The sequence below is a fragment of the Molossus molossus genome, unplaced genomic scaffold (assembly GCF_014108415.1).
Source record: "Molossus molossus isolate mMolMol1 unplaced genomic scaffold, mMolMol1.p scaffold_m16_p_3, whole genome shotgun sequence".
In the NCBI taxonomy this organism is placed as follows: domain Eukaryota; kingdom Metazoa; phylum Chordata; class Mammalia; order Chiroptera; family Molossidae; genus Molossus; species Molossus molossus.
The window spans coordinates 122,731,585-122,750,319 of record NW_023425366.1 but is presented as its reverse complement, the minus strand read 5'-3'; the positions used below and the strand labels follow the sequence as shown (position 1 = coordinate 122,750,319).

The window sequence follows — 18,735 nt, the reverse complement described above, 5'->3', positions numbered from 1 at the left end:
GGTCAAGGTCACCACGACACATCTCAAATGCTCAGTGACTGTCCCCGGGATCCACAAAGCCATTTCTAAAGGGCATGTCTGCCAGGGTCGTTTCTGAATTGACAGGGACCGGAGCCTTGCGGAAACCTGGGAGCAAAAAGGCCTTGTCAGGTCTGTCCAGGGACGAGCTGGCTTGTCCCGTGGTGAGAGCGAAGGAGCAGGACTTGTTTCTGGCCCGGCTTTGCCGTTTGCGGCCCCAACGTTGACGGAGGGCCTGCAGCGCCCAGGATCGGGCCGGGTGGTTTGCGCCTGACATCACTGAACTTGCCCGGGAAACGGGTGAGATTGGCAGCGTTGACGTCGTTTTATAGCCAGAGTCTGAGGCTCAGAGGAATGAGGGAAGGGTCCAGAGTCAAATCCAGACTTGCTTGACCCCAAGTCCAGGCTGTCGGCCTCAGTGCAGCACCTCCCTGCAAGTGATGGAGAAGCTTCCTTCCTCGGCGAGCTCTGCCTGGGCCCAAGCTGGGGCTGGGGTGGTCAGGAGAGGCTGCATGGAGGAGCTGATCTTGAATGAACTGAGAAGGTGTATTAGTTCCTTATTGCTGCTGTGACCAATGAGCACAAACTTGACTGAAAACAACATGGATGTATCACCTTACAGTTCTGGGGGTCAGAATTCTGAAATGAGCCCTACGGGGTTAAAAATCAATGTCAGCAGCACTGTCTTCTTTTCTGGAGACTCCGGGGGAGCCTATGTCCTTGCCTTGTCCAGCTTCCTGAGGCCACCTGCAGCCCTCGGCTCCTGGACCGTCACTCGAGCCTCTGCTTCTGTCGTCACATCTGCTCCCGACTCTGCCCTCTTGCCTCCCTCTTGCAAGGGCCCATGTGATTACATTGAGTCCATCAAATAATCCAGGAGAGTGTCCCTATCTCAAGATCACAGCCGTGCTGCAAGGTCCCTTCTGCCACATAAGAGGCTTTCGGATGTGGACGTTCTGGCGGTTGTGACAAGGGTATCTGTGCAGGCCATTATGCGGCCGCCCCAGAGGGGGCGACACTCCCAGCCTGGGCCCAGCTGGAGGCCTGGAGGGTGTGGGATGTTCAACAGGCAGCAGGTGCTGAGGGTGCAGATGGACAGGGCTACTGGGAACCCCCTTGTCAAGGGCACACGAGGGCATTTGACTTCACCGCCCCAGGCAGTGCTCCCCACACTTGACTGTGCGTCTGTCCGGATTAACCAGGCAGCTGGTTAAAATGCAGATCTGAGCCGGCGGGTCTGGGTGGGGCCGATTCCGCATTTCCCACAAGGAAAACTCCAGTAAGAAGGTGACCCAGAGGACAGTCTCACCCGGGCCCCGTGTTGCAGAGCAGCACCCTGACCAGCATCGCCTTGTTCCCTCCCCAGTGTCCTGACACAGCCCACAGATGTGGCCAGGCCACGAGGGTCCCCACATGACCGCCGGTCCGAGCCTAACGGTTCTGTCTGACTCCCTAAAGGGGATCCCGGCGACCGAGGGCACCTCGCGGGCCCTCTCGGGCTTCGTGGGAAGGACGTGGGCTGGCATGGCCAAGAAGACTCGGGAATAGCTCTCACATCCCTGCTCTTGGCTCGGTTCGATCAGCCTGGGTGTGGTTTTAGACCTGAATGCCTTCCCTTTTCATCCAACTGAAAACCGGCCCTCGCGTGGGCAGGCATGGCGTTCGCTAGACCCCTGTTTCCGAGCAGGCTGGATAACAGTTCGCTCCAGATTTCACTTCTGCATGTAGATGTCAGGGAGGACCCTACAGGGGCTTGAAATGCCGCATGGCCACGAAGCCGGGGTAGCAGTGAGTTAGACGTCACCCTGCGGGGACTGTGAGCGCAGTGCTCACGCGGGTGGGCAGGACCGTGAAGGGGGGAGGGGGCCAGCGGTCTGTGCTGGCCCCGCGCACGTGCCCTGTTTGAGGGGCAGCCCCAGCTCAGCCCCAGCTCAGCCCCACAGTCGTCACTGTGGATGCCGGTCCAGCATTGCCGCAACCAACCGTGTTGCAAAATGAATCCAGAAATCTGTATTTTTGTGTGAAATCTCCTATTTTTAAATGTTGGTAATGAATTCAGATATTTTTAAAATACTGTGTGGGCCAAACAAGACATTTTTGAGGACTGGATTCGGCCTGTTGACAGCTTGTTTGAGAAGCCACTTGTTCTACTGGGAGGGAAACTGAGGCACAGGAGCCTACCAGAGGTTCCACGGCCGCAGGGCTGGAGCTCAGGGCAGCCCCTCCTCCCACGCCTCAACCCGGCGCCTCTGGTGGAGTCACCCCACTCCCCAGCGATGCCACACCAGGCAGCCCGCTCCCTAATTGTTCCCCGCCTGCTCTGTGATACGGCACATCCGGACTCCTCTCTGGGCTAACTTCTCATCCGAAGAAGGAGGGCTGGGGGCTCAGTGATTCCCAAAGTCCCTCCCTATGGTCCTCCAAGGCCGCTGACCTTCCCCTCCCGGCCCCCTGCCTCCCCGCCTCCGAGCTCCCAGTCCTGACATTTCACAAACAGCAGCTGTCACGGGGCCCTTCCAGCCTCAAAGGTCCCGGCTGCGTCATTTACATGATTTAACATGCTGGGTTTCAGGGAGCGTGTCACCGAGCCCACAGCCATTCGCTATGACTTATTGATTTGACATATTAAACTGATGGGTTTTGGGGGGAAAATGTTTTCTCATGAAATGCCGCTGTGTCTTGAGATTTCACCAGATTTTGCAATAATTGCCTCTGCTCCCCGTAAGGGTTTTATGTGTCCAGCGGCCAAGACACACTTGTTTCGGGTGCCGCCGCCTCCTCCGCTGCATTCCCTGGGAATAACGACAACAGTAACGGTGCCAGCGCACGCTTATGTAACGTTTGCTCCGTGCCAGGCACCGTGTCCTCACCACAGTCCACGGAGTGGGCACTGTGTCCCCGATTTACAAGCAAGAAAACAGGCTCAGCGGGCACATCCCCTGCCCAGGCTCTCGCCGGTGCCTGCAGAGCGAGGCATCAGCCTGGGCAGCCAGACCCAGGGCTGCGCTCTTGCCCCTGTGCCTCCCGGCCTCTTATAATCATTGTAATTGCTAATAATTATACGTATTAGAAAGTGATAGTACTACTTCGCTTTCTTGAATATTTTCCAAGTGTCAGGCCTGTATGATTTATAGCTATTGTCTCATTTAATGCTCATGACAAGTCTATTATGCCCATTTTTCAAGTGAGGAAACCGAGAGACAGGGTAAGGCTCCCAGCCAAGGCCGCACGTCCCAGACATGCTCCTCGGCCACGACCCTGCAGGCAGCCAGGGGGCTGGCTCTGGGTCTGGGCGAAGGGAACTCGTTGTCACAGACCCATCAATTCCATCAGTGGAGGGTGAGAGTTGGCATTACAAAGCTGTTCTGTAAAAAGGCAGAAAGTGCAGCTGACAGGATTAACTGTCACCCCACAGGCCCCACACCTGATGAGAAATCATTTCATTTCTTCTGCTCCTGGAGGTCGCTGTCCTCAGCTGCAAACCCAGCCGTTAGTGGCAAGTTTCAGAGACTTGAAACCGTCATCTCCGTGATGAGTGAGCCCTTCCCGGGTCACCAAGGCAAGGCCTTGCGGGTCCCACGCGGGGACCGCCAGCTCTATCCCTTTGCTCCCGCAGCACCGATGAGAACAGTGGGCATTCATCGAGCCAGGCCCTCCACGCTCATTCCCGGTCCACCAGCATGGACCCCGTCCAGCATGGGCTCACTGTTTATACGTACCTTCCAAAGGGAACTTTGTTTTTGATCAGTGGTGCTCATATCTGAGTGTGCATGAACAGCGCCTGGAGGGCCCCTTAAAACACAGAGGGCCCCTCAGAGTTCCTGACTCGGTGAGTCTGGGGCAAGGCCCCAAAATTTACATCCCAAGTTCCCAGGTGCTGCCGCCACCGGCTTAGGTCCTTACCCGCATGGGTCCTTTGCCGTAAAATGACGTGTCAGGGACGGTCCCCGAAGGGAACACAATCCCCCAAATCTACAATGAAAGAACTCCTCATAGAGGTGTGGGAAGGGCTCAGAGACAGAGGCCCTGAAGACTGGCCACAGAGGGGAGCCGCCACAGCCTTGGGCAGGAAGGAAGGAAGAGCAGGGGCCTGTCCAGAGCCTGCAGAGCTGCACTGTGACCATGGGCCTCGGAGCTGCTCATGGGCAGGAGGGTGAAGCCGCTGCCAACAGTGGTCAAGGCGGGGGTGGGGGGGTGGACGGGCATCACCAGCACAGACAGTAACTGTCAGAACGGTCTTCGAGTCTGCCCGGGAGCTGCGAAGATTCTGAGCCCTCTTGTCTTTTGAAACAATTAACAAATGTTGGAAAGGCGTTAAGGACACATCAGCATCAAATAGAGACTCTTGATTGAGGTGTCAACAATTTAAAATGGATGGGAAAGTGAAGAGCTTTTAACGTTGTGGTTTTCGCACACTTTGCACCGAGCAGGTAGCGCTTTCTCCAGCACTGCCACTGGGGCGCTCACGTCAGCCCCGCCTCGTGGAGGGCCGCCCAGGGCGACGGGCAGGGAGGGCCCAACCCCGGCCATGGAGGGCCGCCCAGGGTGACGGGTAGGGAGGGCCCATCCCTGGCCATGGAGGGCCGCCCAGGGCCGATGGAGGTCGGGGGTGGGCTCTGCAGCCCAGGACAAGGCGTCAGTCAGAGGGGTGCAGGGGTCAGCAGGTGGCAATGTCCTCAGCAGCAGAAGTGCTCTGGGCAGGGATGGGGGGACACCCCGGGGGTCTCTACCCTCTCACAGCCCCGCCTCTGGATTATTGAGGTTCCATGGATCCCACCTCCCACTCTTTTTGCTTTTGTTCTACACGCTGCTGACAGGCATCTCATTCCGCCCCACACCTCCAACGACCGTCTATGGGGCGATCACAGCAAGTAGGTAGCGAGAGCCTGTGTCCAGCCAGAGCCCCACCCGTCTGAGCGGCCGCTTCTCCTGGGCGGCCTGCGGCTGACGCGGACTCGGGTGTCCAGTGGCCTCGTCTCCGTGCCTTAGCGTCATCTCCTTCTCAGTGAAGGACATGGCCATCTGCTCCGCTGCTCAGGCTGGGAACATGCACCACCCTGGGCTCCTCCCTCTCCTTTGCCACCACATTCGTGGTCAGCAGTCCACCGAGCCCCCGCCTCGGGGGTTATCCTGTTCCCCACTGCCCTCGACCCAGGCCACCAGCTCTCGTGTGGAGTGCAAGCCTGTGGCTGGTCTCCCCACCACACACCCTGGTCCAGGGGGCCCCCGCATGTCTCCCTTGCCGAGACCTTCAGCACGGCACCTGGCTCTGCAGTGTGGGTCCAGCCTGGCTCCCAGTGTCCTCAAGACTCACCTGTTCTTCCCTGTGGCCTCCTTCCCCACCACACCTGGTGGCCAGCTGGGCTTGGGGTTGCTGAGAACTGAAGTCCCTTCCTGCCTTTCCCGCTTGGTGTCCAGCCGCGTGCAGGAACCGTGGGTCAGGAGTTGTTAGGGATGCTGGGAGCATATAGATGGGAGCTGTGGCTGGGAACCCTATGCCCCACTGCAGACGGGCCTCAGGGATCGGCCCAAGCCTGGAGAATGATGATTGCCACGTGGCCACTCCACCCTGCTCGCTTACCGCTCTACCCGTGATGGTTCCTGGACTCGGAGAGGCCTGGGTTTGAATCCAGTCTGTACCACCGTCTAGGTGTGTAGACTAGCTGCTTCATCCCACTGGGCCTAAATTTGCCCATCTGTACAATGGATACTACCTCGCTACCTTGCAAGGTTGTTGGATTAGGAACATAATGCCTGTGAATGTTAGTGTCTGAGGTCTGATTTCCTGGAAGCAGACCCCGAGATGAGGGTCTGGGCAGGCCCTTTATAAAGACAGTGCCCCAGGAGAGTAGAAAGGCAACGGGGAAGCGCAGGGAAGGGAGGAAGGCAGGTAAGAGGACAATGTCAGGCCAGGCCCAGGGAGGCAGCTTTGGTCTTGACCCTGGGGTGGGGGTGGGGTTCTGCAATGTGGGTCGCATCCCAGGGTTGTCACAGCCAGAGCCATAGGGCAGGGCCACTAATGGGTCAGCTGCTGGTGGACGACAGCATGGAAGGAAATGTAAGTTTGCAGGAACTTTCCGAGTGAAGATGGCAAAACAGACTCCAGCTGCCCAAGGACAGCCCTCCAAGGACAGACACATGGAAGAGAAGCGCACGTGGTTGGGTGGAGGACCATCCTCCAGTAGGACTTGGCAAACGATGAATGCCTGTAAGGTTGGCTGTGTTTTTGTAACCATTGTTGCTACTATTACCAGAACAATAACAACAATTCTTATTGTTGTTAATTTTTTTGGCCTGAGTGGGCTGAAGCTTTCATCTGGTGGGAATAGGAAGCTCAACCCCAGCCAGGTATCTAAGGTGCTTCCCGAGCACCCCAGCCCACAGCCGTCTCATCTCCCACCCCCTCTGAGTGAGCACCCCAGCCCACAGCCGTCCCATCTCCCACCCCCTCTGAGTGAGCACCCCAGCCCACAGCCGTCCCATCTCCCATCCCTCTGAGTGAGCACCCCAGCCCACAGCCGTCTCATCTCCCACCCCCTCTGAGTGAGCACCCCAGCCCACAGCCGTCCCATCTCCCACCCCCTCTGAGTGAGCACCCCAGCCCACAGCCGTCCCATCCCCCACCCCCTCTGAGTGAGCACCCCAGCCCACAGCCGTCCCATCTCCCACGCCCTCTGAGTGAGCACCCCAGCCCACAGCCGTCCCATCTCCCACCCCCTCTGAGTGAGCACCCCAGCCCACAGCCGTCCCATCTCCCACGCCCTCTGAGTGAGCACCCCAGCCCACAGCCGTCCCATCCCCCACCCCCTCTGAGTGAGCACCCCAGCCCACAGCCGTCCCATCTCCCACCCCCTCTGAGTGAGCACCCTAGCCCACAGCCGTCCCATCTCCCACCCCCTCTGAGTGAGCACCCCAGGCCACAGCCGTCCCATCCCCCACCCCCTCTGAGTGAGCACCCCAGGCCAGCCCACAGCCGTCCCATCTCCCACCCCCTCTGAGTGAGCACCCCAGGCCACAGCCGTCCCATCCCCCACCCCCTCTGAGTGAGCACCCCAGGCCACAGCCGTCCCATCTCCCACCCCCTCTGAGTGAGCACCCCAGGCCACAGCCGTCCCATCTCCCACCCCCTCTGAGTGAGCACCCCAGCCCACGGCCGTCCCATCTCCCACCCCCTCTGAGTGAGCACCCCAGCCCACGGCCGTCCCATCTCCCACCCCCTCTGAGTGAGCACCCCAGCCCACAGCCGTCCCATCTCCCACCCCCTCTGAGTGAGCACCCCAGCCCACAGCCGTCCCATCTCCCACCCCCTCTGAGTGAGCACCCCAGCCCACGGCCGTCCCATCTCCCACCCCCTCTGAGTGAGCACCCCAGCCCACGGCCGTCCCGTCTCCCACCCCCTCTGAGTGAGCACCCCAGCCCACGGCCGACCCCTGTCCCACCCCCTCTGAGTGAGCACCCCAGCCCACGGCCGTCCCATCCCCCACCCCCTCTGAGTGAGCACCCCAGCCCACGGCCGTCCCGTCTCCCACCCCCTCTGAGTGAGCACCCCAGGCCACGGCCGTCCCGTCTCCCACCCCCTCTGAGTGAGCACCCCAGGCCACGGCCGTCCCGTCTCCCACCCCCTCTGAGTGAGCACCCCAGGCCACGGCCGTCCCGTCTCCCACCCCCTCTGAGTGAGCACCCCAGGCCACGGCCGTCCCGTCTCCCACCCCCTCTGAGTGAGCACCCCAGCCCACGGCCGTCCCGTCCCCCACCCCCTCTGAGTGAGCACCCCAGCCCACGGCCGTCCCATCCCCCACCCCCTCTGAGTGAGCACCCCAGCCCACAGCCGTCCCATCCCCCACCCCCTCTGAAAGAGCAGAGCTGGGTCCTGCTGTGAGGGGAGGGGGCGGAGGAGGCCTGGCCCAGGGCCCACTTGGACACATGAAAGAACCCCCTGGAGGCGTAGGGGGGGTGCCGGGGAGGCAGCTGAGTCAGGGAGCCACCATGGTGAGGGGCAGGTTCCAGCTCCCAGTGGGGCAACAGCGGCGGAGGCGAAGCCTGCAGGAGGGTGCGTGGCCCAGCTTGGCACCTTCTGCCTCCCTCCCTGCTGCCTGGGGGCCTCAGGCCAGCGAAGGGCCTCGGGAGGCTGCAAGTGTGCGTGCCAGGGGGTGTTTTAACAACATCCTGGCTGCCAAGTGCACACTATTCTCTTATAGAAATCCAAGGGATTGCCCAGGAGTTGCGACGTTGTTGTAGCAAAAAAAAAAGGAAATAAAAAACATTCTCCAAAACTGTAAAAGCCCCGTCGTGCTGGGGATGGTAGTTGGTGTCTGAGAAACTGAGCTCTTCCTCCGGGAGCAGTAGGGACTCAAGGATGCTGTTTGTTTGCTTCATGTATGTCCCCGGGATGTTCCAGGTGGAAGGAGCTTGGGCAAAGGCAGAGAGGCAGCAAAGAACACACCTGACATCATCGAGAACAGAACAGGTGAAGGTCAGGACTCTTAGTTGTAAGTGATAGAAATTCTACCTCGAGTGGCCTAGGCAAAGACAAGATGACTGGGATCTAGGGGCTTGAACAATGTCATAGGACACAGTCTTCCTCCACCTCTGGCCCTGCCTTCCTTGACATCTGCCACTTGGTGACCCGGTCAGGTCTATCCTCATGTCTTCCCAGCCTCAAAACCAGTGGAAAGAAAGGACGTTTCTTTCCAATAGTCCCAGCAGAAGTCCTGTGGCTGACCTTTGGAACCTGACGTGGGCACGTGTCCGTCTGGCTGGCGAGCTCGGTCCACAGTGCTTTCTCTGAAGCATGGGCCTTGCTCAAACCACATGGTCAGCGCGGCTTAGAAGGCGAGTCAGCCGGCTGTGTTGCTTTCTGCTTTCCACCTTTTCCTCAGAAGTCTTATCTGCTTCCACAATGTTATTTCTCCATCTTGACTGTCTGTAGTCTTGACCTTGTTCGGAACCCCAGTCCTCACATGTGCTCCCACAGCTCTAACAGGACACAGGACCTGAGCCCCCCCCCCCCCCCCCATGTGCTGGGCATGCGCTCTCGACATCGCTGTGGTTGAATCCTAACAGCGCAGCATACTGTGAAGAGGTGTCATCATCGTCATTTGATAGGTGAAGAAACGGAGGCATAGGGAGGTTCATTCCTGAACGAATGACCAGGGTCAGGGGCACATGGAGCTCTGACTGGCCAGGCAGGAGTCATGCGCCCAAGTATGGAGCCAAGATGTGGGTCAGCGGCACCTTACTTGTGTAGACTGAGAAAGGGAGGGACTCTCCAAATAAAACGCATGTAGGAAAAACAGCAGGATAATGTGGGATGGGAGAGAGAGAAGATGCCCTCTAAACTAAGTAGCAAATGATGGTAACCCAGTTAGCAATTTAAGGGAAGAGAGCCGTGCTGTCTCAGGGACTACAAGTAGACCTGAACAGCCAAACCACTGGCCGGACAGGGGAGCATGTGGCCTTCAGGAATAGCTGGAACCAGGTGCTCACACTGTCAGAGTGCTTGGATTCTCGTCGGAGCCTTCGTCCTGTCTACTTCTGTGTTTCCAGGCTCAGCTGTTTAGAGAAGGGCTTCAGTTGGCCAATTTTAGGTCGCATGGTCTTATTGAACCAATCAATTGTGTCCAGAAGGGCGGGACCACAGCAGAACATGGCAAGTCCTAGGCTGACTGGTGAGGTTGAAGCTGTGGGAGGAGCAGTGGTAGTTGAGAGAAAAAAGTGAAGTAGGGTACAAGGCAGGTAAAAATATAGGTGTCCCTGAGGGCAGGTATGATGTGTGTATACGTTGGGATGCTCATGGCTGCAGGTTGCAGAATGTCGCACTGACCACCTTAACCACAGGGAAGCTCTCAGGGGTGGTGGTTGCTGGTCCAATGAGGTCACCTTTCTGTCACTTTGCTCAGTAACTACAGTGTTCGTTTCATTCTGAGGCAGGTGCCCTCCTGGCCATAGGTGCTCCCAGCGGCCGTCATCTAACAGATGAGAAGAGAGAGGCTCTGGCATAGCCACAGGGTAGTTCTTCCCTCCCATCTCAATGGATCCACTTATGGGTCACATGCCACCCTGGACAAGCAACAGTCACCCAGAGTGCCACAGGCAGACTGACGTTGGCTTGGATTCCTGAGCCAGTCTGGTGAGGGGGACGTGTGACCATGATGGTCTTCCCCTGAGCAGGACCCGCCTACAGCTGAGGGCTGTTCTAAAACGACTCGGTCCCCCGACCACAGGGCGTGGGGCGGAATGCACCCGGGAGCGTCCACCTGGGTCCCTCATCTCACGGCCTCTGCCTCTGTCACAGGGGTCCTGTGGCTGTCGGTGGTCTCCGAGGTGCTCTATATCCTCCTGCTGGTGGTCGGCTTCAGCCTCATGTGTCTCGAGCTCTTCCACTCCAGCAATGTCATCGACGGGCTCAAGCTCAATGCCTTCGCAGCCGTCTTCACGGTGCTCTCAGGTAAGCAGAGGCCGCTGGCGAGCACGCCTGTGCTCAGGCGGGGCGCGTGGCCGCTGGAGCTGCCCTTGCGCTAAGTCCTGCTCGTTCCATCCCGGTGGCCTTGGGCCAGTCACTCCTCTTCTCTGGGCCTCAGCGTCACAGTTTGCACGTGGGGATTGTTTGCTCACTTATTCACTCATTCACTCGTGCTATGAAGTGTCTGTCATGTGCTAGGCACTGTGCCACTCGGTACTGGGTTCTACTAGTGACCAGAAACACACGGCTCCAGTGCTCATGGAGCGTAACGTGCGTGTCCGAGAGAGGTGGATCGGAGTGACATGTATTCCGGAGATGACCGTCCTGCCGCTTGGTGCTGGAGGGGATCTGTGGCACGGGGGCGGGGGAGGTGACTGTGAGAATGGGGGGCAGCGGTGACTTTCCCAGGGATAGAGAAGGGGAGCCTGTGTGGGGGAGACGGCACTCATCTGCTGTGGTGTTTCTGCCTTTGAGGCATCCACACAGAGATGCCCAGCAGGGCGCCGACATCCATATGGAGACACCCAGCAGGGAGCTGGATCGGCGAACTCATCCAGAAGCTCAGGGGTCAGTGTGAGGTGGGCAGAGATTTCGGGCACAGAACTGAGGATTTGGAGGGTTTCGGGAAGAATGGGATGGTCAGTGGCATCATATAGCTCAGGGAGGTGGAGATGGAGGACCCCAGGAAAAAGCCATTGGATTAGGTGGCCAGGTGCCCAGAGTAGCTGCAACAGGCCCAGTCCCAAGGGGTTAAGTGGGAGCGTGCAGGAAGGGAGTAAAAGAAGCCTATAAGCTATGACTTCGGGCAGCCTGACAGATAGGTGGCCTGGCTGTGTGAGACATCTGTTCTTAAAAAGCCCAGTGTAAATTGAATTTCTATAAATCTAATTCTGTTCTTCATGCACTGGGAGAATTCTCTATCTCATGAAGCCAAAACGCTGAGCCTTTGGTAGGGAAATAATTGCCCCCTAATTGGGTGCATATATAACAGAGGGAGCCCTCAGAAAAAGGAGAGCTGAATTCAAGAAATTATAGCACGTTCCACACATCAAAACACGCGTGACCTGTCATTCCCAGGGCGTGGGAAATGTAACCATAATAGTAAAGAGGAAAAAGAGAAAAGAAAAGAAAAAGATAGTGACCCTCATAGCAGTGTCGATATGGCTCCTGCCCTCCTCGCTCCCAGCCGTTCAGGCAGATCAGCTGTTCATTCTTTTGTCATCTTTTCCTCATTTACTCCACTGGCATTCATTCACTGAAGGCCTGCTGGGCACCAGGCACTGTACTGACTTTAAGGGAGTCAAAGGAAAAGCAAACAACTCGGTCCTTGCCCTCCTAAAGTTTACAGTCTGGTAGAGAGATAGACTTGTCAAATGACCATAACACGGTGGGTTGACCTCTGTGCACCCAGCGTGGCGAGTCCTGCAGAAGCAGCACCCATGTTTGCCCTGGGGTTGGGCATGGGTAGGGCAGGGCATGGGAAAGGCACCATTTGAACTGAGACTTGGAAAAAATGTGTTTGCTTGTGAACAACTTGGAGAGGGTGTTCCAGGTGGAGGGAACAGCATGGGCGAAGCTGAGTGAGGCAACATCCTGGAAACTTCAAGTAGTTCCGAGAGGCTGCAGGGCAGAGGGGAGAGTAGGCAGGTTAGGGGATGAGACTGGAGAACTGGGCGAGGTCTTGATGCTGCAATGGTCTTGTCAGTGGCTTCACCTCTCCTTCTCTTTCCCTCCACGAAACATTCAAGAACCCCCTTTGTTATCCCAAGCATCCAGCCCCCCACCCGCACCCCCCTCAGCCCCAACAGCTTACTCCAGTCACAACACAAAAGCTGGTGGCGGCCCAAGGCAGCCATCTCCAGTCCCTCAAGCAGGCCTCTTGTAGGGTGGGGGTGGGGGTGGGGGCTCTTTCCCCTACCTCAAAGGGCTTATCAAGGTTTCCACCTAATTACAACCAATGAAATTGAAGCAGTAATAAAAAAAAAACCAAAAACTCCCAACCAACAAAAGTCCTGGACCAGATTGGCTGCACAGGTGAATTTTACCAAACATCCAAAGAAGAACTAACACCTAGCCTTCTCAAACTATTCCAAAAATTTGAGAGGAGAGAAGACTCCCAAGTTCATTTTACGAGCCAGAATTACCCTAATCTTAAAACCAGGTAAAGACACTGTAAAAAAAAAGAAAATTTTAGGCCAATATCCATGATGAACATAGATGCTAAAATCCTCAGCAAAATATTAGCAAACCAGATCCAGCAATATGCTAAAAAGGGCTTACACCATGATCAAGTGAGATTTATTCCAGGGATGCAAGGGTGGTACAATATCCACAAATCAATGAATGTATACATCACATAAACAAAATGAAGGCTAGCCCTGGCCAGTTTGGCTCAGCAGTTAGAGCGTTGGCCTGCCAACCAGAGAGTCCCGGGTTTGGTTCCTGCTAAGGGCACGTATCTCGATTACAGTTTGTCCCTGGCCCAGGTTGGGGTCGTGTGGGTGGCAACCAGTCAATGTGTCTCTCTCACATTGATGTTTCTCCCTTTCTCTTCCTCCCTTTCCCCCTCTCGCTCTATCTGAAGATAAGTGCAAAAATGTCCTCTGGTGAGGATAAAAACAAAAAAGAAAAACAAAAATAAAATGAAGTATAAAAATGACATGATTGTATCTATAGGTGCAGAAAAAAACATTTGATGAAGTCCAGTACCCAATTATGATAAAAACTCTCAGCACAGTGGGAATAGAGGGAATATACCTCAATGTGATAAAGGCCATGTGTGACAAACTCACAGCCAACATCATCCTCAATGGGAAAAACAAAGTCTTTCCCTTAAGATCAGGAACAAGACAGGGATGTCTGCTTTCACCACTATTCAACATAGTGCTGGAAGCTAGCCACAGCGATCAGACATGAAGAAGAAATAAAAGGCATCCAAGTAGGAAAGGAAGAAGTAAAACTGTCACTATTTGCAGATGACATGATACTGTATATAGAGAACCCTAAAGATTCCACCAAAAGATTACTAGAACTAATAAATGGATTAAGTATAGTCACAGATACAAAATAACTATCCAGGAATCAGTTTCATTTTTAGACACCAATAATGAACTATCAGAAAAGAGACACTAAGAAAACAATTCTGTTTACAATTGCATAAAAAAAATTACCTAGGAATAAATTTAACCAAGGATGTTAAAGACCTGTGCTCAGAAAATTATAAGACGCTGAAGAAAGAAATTGAAGAAAATACAAATAAGTGAAAGCATATACCATGTTCATGGATGGGAAGAATTAACATCATTAAAATGTCCATACTACCCAAAGCAATCTATGGATTCAATGCAATTCTTATCAAGATAACAATGGCATATTTCACAGAACCAGAACAAATATTCCAAAAATTTATATGGAACCACAGAAGACCTCGAATAGCCACAGCAATCTTGAGAAAGAAGAATAAAGTTGGAGGAATCATACTACCTGATATCAAGGCCATGGTAATGGTACTGGCACAAAAATAGACATATAGATCAATGGAACAGAACAGAGAGCCCAGAAATAAACCCACATCTATATGGTCAATTAATATATGACAAAGTAAGTAAAAACATAAAGTAAAGATAGTCTCTTCAATAAATGGTGTTGGGAAAATCGGACAGATACATGCAAAAAAGTGAAACTAGACCACTTTCTTACACAATACGTAAGAATAAACTCAAAATGGATTAAAGACTTAAATGTTAGACTAGAAACCATAAAAATCCTAGAAGAAAACATAGGCAGTAAAATCTTGGACATTTCTTGTCGCAATATTTTTTCTGATATGTCTCCTCAGGCAAGGGAAACAAAAGAAAAAATAAACAAATGGGACTACATCAAACTGAAAAGTTTTTGCACAGCAAAGGAAACCATCAACAAAGTGAAAAAAATAACGCACTGGGTGGGAGAACATATTCTTCAATGATGCATCTGATAAGGGGTTAATATCCAAAATTTATAAAGAACTCATACAACTCAACTCCAAAAAAACAAACAATCCAATTAAAAAGTGGGCAAAGGAGCAAAGGGCCTGAATAGATAATTCTCCAAAGAGGACATACGGATGGCCAATAGACATATGAAAAAGTGCTCAACATTACTAATCAGAGAAATGCAAATTGAAACCACAATGAGATATCACCTCGCACCTGTCAGAATGGCTATCATCAATGAATCAACAAACAAGTGTTGGCAAGGATGTGGGGGAAAGGGAACCGTTATGCCCTGCTGGTGGGAGTGCAGACTGGTGCAGCCACTGTGGAAGGCAATATGGAGTTGCCTCAGAAAATTAAAAATGGAACTGCCTCCAGGCCCAGCAATTCCACTCCTGGGAATATATCTGAAGGAACCCAACACACTAATTTGGAAGAATATATGCACCCCTATGGTCACTGCAGCATTATTTACAATAGCCAAGATCTGGAAGCAGCCCAAATGCCCATCACTTGATGAGTGAATAAAAAAGCTGTTGTGGTACATTTACACAAGGGAATACTATTCAGCCATAAAGAAGAAGAAGAAGGAGAAGGAGAAGAAGGAAATCTTACATTTTGCAACACATACATGAACTGGGAGAGTATTATGCTAAGTGGAATAAACCAGTTAGAGAAAGACAAGTACCATATGATTTCACTTGTATGTGGAATCTAATAAAACAGAAACAGACTCATAGATAGAGAGAATAGACGGACACCTGTCAGAGGCAAGGGGGGTTGAGGGACTGGGTGAAGAAGGTGAAAGGATTAAGTAAAGAAAAAGAAAAAAAGGTTTTCACTTCTCAAAAAAAACCCCCTAGTTTCCTTCTAGCGGGGCGTCCCACTGCTAAAAAAATAAAAGATGGTCTCTGCAATCTCAGGCAGATATGAAACGCAGGGCTGGGGGAGGTTAATTGACTTGCCCAGGGTCGCGCAGCTGGTCATCGTGGAGCTGGGATTAAGCCTGACTCCTGCGGGCTTCAGAGCCCTGTGGCCTTTTCGCAGGAGTGAGCTGAGCTGCAGCAGTGACTGGGCAGGAGGGAGAAGACTTTTAAGTCCTCAGAAAACAGTCACTGAGAAGCACGTAGCAGCCAGGCGATGTAATAAGACTAAAGTAGCAGGTGGTGGAGAGAAAGAATCGTGTCTTCACGCCTGGGAGAAGACAAACCAGGGAGAAACAGGACGTCAAGAGATGACCAAGCCTCTGACCCCTGACACAGGACCTGGCAAGCTGGCCTTTGGGACCCCCTTGAGAACAGGGCGCGGGGGCGAGGGGCTTGGAGGAGGTGGGTGGGCTCTGGTTTGCTCCCATGGGAGGGGAAGGAGTGGGCGAGCAGGGTTGGGGAGAGCCCTTCGATGGGACCAGCTCACACTGAGGGGTCTTCAGCCCAAGGCAATGCCTTTTAGGGTGCAGGAAAAAGCAGAGGTGGGGCAGCTCCTACTCAAACCCATTATTATCGCTAATTATTATAATGAACCCATTGATTATGACTAAACATAGTACCAACATGGATGGCTGAGGTGCCACCGTGTGCTAAGCCTGCCACGCGTGTTAGTATCCTTGTGAGGGAGGGTCTAACACGTCCATGCTGCAGCTGGGAAAACTGACTCCTCCCATCACATAGCTGGTGACTGGTTGACCCCCCGAGCCTGCCACATAAGGGCTTTGAACAGGGCTTAGCACAGGAGCTTCAGGCTATCATAAGTATTAGTATTCTTTCCAGCTGCCCTCGAATTAACTGGGGGCAGGCCATGGCCCAGGGACCGGTCCCGTTCCAACAGGCCCGGCGCCCAGGGCTTTGGACCACCAGCCTCGGAGGAGCGGAGGCCAGACCAGGCCAGCAGGCTGCTGTCCCAACCACGTGCTGGGTGATCGTACAGAGCAGGTTGGCCCAGGGCCACGGACGGGGCTGAGGTCGTTGGCCCACTGGTCCAGAGCCCACGGGTCACAGTACTTCTAGGGCCTACGAAATACTTAAATTCTGACTACTTTTAAAATCAGAAGAAAAATATGAATATAATAATAATGAAGACATCAGAACAAATCTAGACTGGATAGTATTTGTCTTTATACCGCTGGAGTCATACAGTGTAATTGCTGATATTCCTTTACGGAGGCTCGGGCCCATGAACGTCGTCACCCGGCCCTACACAGAGGTCCCACCCGGTCCTGTGACTTCCGAGGAGACCGTGTCTTATATCCCAGAAGGGTTGTAGGGCAGGCTGGGAGATGTCTGTTCTTCCCCAGTTCCTCCCCCCAAAACGAGGCTGATCTCTTTAGGAAAACAAGGAAGTCATTTGGAGAATTCCATGTGCATTTCCAGGAAATGGTCAGACCTCTGAAGGAGTCAGCAAGTCTGTTTTGTTAAGTAACAAGAAAAGGAAATTTTGTAATAAGGCAAAAACTGTCCCAGGATGAGGTAGCTCTTTGGGATCCAGGAGGCTAGAACCTTATCTTTTATGTAATCTTGGCATATTTGGTTTCATAATGGAACATATACTTAACTACACAGCACATCACTATCCATCTGGAAATTAATTTCTTAACCTTCAACCAAAATAATTCAACATTATTTTGTTATACTAGATGTGTCATGTGTAATATGAAAAATTTTGTTACAATTTCCCTTTTAAAAACGCAGAATAATCTGGTCCTGGCCGGCGTGGCTCAGTTGGTGGGGCGTCATCCTGTGCACCAAAAGGTTGCTGGTTCGATTCCCGGTCCGGGCATGTGGCCAGATTTCGGGCTTCACACCCTCCCCCCGAGTAGGAGGTATGGGGGGGAGGTGCAACTGATCCATGTTTTGCTCTCACATCGATGTTTCTCTCTCTCTCCCCCCTCTCTTCCCCTCTTCCTAAAAATCAACAAAAATATATATTTAAATGCAGAATAGTGTAAACTGGAAAGGTAATTGAATGCAGTGTGATGGAAATGAGAATATTTTTGTGACCAGAAGTACAGGGTTAACTACGTTTCAAATAGAAATCAAAGTCAGAACCGTGTGTCTGTCTTTGAAGGAGTTCTAACCTTATGATTTTAGAGTGACTTCAGAGAATTTTCATCGAGAAGCATTAGAAACACTTTTTAAAAATTGTGGGAGTCACCTGCAGTGAGGTGTGAGTGGAAGGGCGAGCGTGTTTTGGACAGAGCTCTGGGGACCGGGTGTCTGAGTGTGCACATCCTACTTCGCTGCACACGTCAGTGAGGCCGCTGACACCCTCAGGAACCAAACCGTGAGGCAGGCGGGTGCTGCTCCCCTGGGCCGGCCCCCAGCCCCAGGAGCCGCGAAGCATGTTTGCCAAGAAGGCACCTTTGCAGAGCCGCCTGCCTGGTGCCCTGCTCTGCGAGTGACTGTGGCTGGGACCCCCCGGGCACCTTTCCACTGGCTGCCCGAAGTTCGCGTCTGGGCGTTGTGTTCCTTCTAACAGCTTCCCCCAGTTTCCTGTGGTCTTACATTCCTCCCCAGTCCACCCTTCGCTTAACCCCTGGGCTTTCTCTTGGTGCTTACACTTGGGGTGGTGATTTGTGACTTCTTACTGTCAATGGCCACACGGTGTTCTAGGATGGGTTTCCTGAGACCCCAGTTCCACTAGTCACCCTGCCGCCTTGGGCCCATGCTGACAGAACCCCTGCCCAGGGCCCCTCTGTTCAGTTCCCTGGCCCTGGCCAGACTGGTTCTCTTGCCCATATCTTAGAGAGCAAGTACTTTTGTGTATAAAAATGTGGAGTGTCTAAGTCCGAGGAATGAGTATTTCCATGTTATTAAAGATTCTTTTTTTTTTTTTAATCCTCACCCGAGGACATTTTTGCATTTATCTTCAGATAGAGCAGGAGGGAAAGAGAGAGGAAGACAGAGAAACATCGACGTGAGAGAGACACATCGACTGGTTGCCACCCACACGACCCAAACCGGGCCGGGGACAAACTGCAACCAAGGTACATGCCCTTAGCGGGAACCAAACCCAGGACTCTCTGGTCCATGGGCTGATGCTCTAACCGCTGAGCCAAACCGGACAGGGCTAAAGATTCTTTTGATTGGAGGTGACAAGAACCCAATCAGCAGAAGGAAAAATGAGTGCTGGTGGTAGCACTCTATTGGTTCATGTAATTGAAAAGTACAGGATTATTAGGCTTCAGGCATGGCTGCATCCAGGTGGTCACGTCCTCAGTAATCTGTCTGTATCTCCACACTTGGCCTTCTTCTGTGTTAGCATCATTCTCAGGCCCATCCATGCGAA

At 53.5% G+C, this 18,735-nt stretch overlaps 1 protein-coding gene across 3 annotated transcripts in view; it reads left to right on the top strand.

Moving 5' to 3' along the window:
* Positions 1-18,735, top strand: part of GSG1L (GSG1 like) — a 209,238-nt gene that overhangs the window by 117,613 nt on the left and 72,890 nt on the right. For 2 of the 3 annotated variants that reach the window (XM_036280603.1, XM_036280602.1), the window contains exon 3: positions 10,313-10,465. The exons of the other annotated variant lie outside the window; for it this stretch is intronic. In XM_036280603.1, the coding sequence (XP_036136496.1) occupies positions 10,313-10,465 (153 nt within the window). The remainder of the gene's footprint in view (positions 1-10,312; positions 10,466-18,735) is intronic. 3 annotated transcript variants of the gene reach the window in all.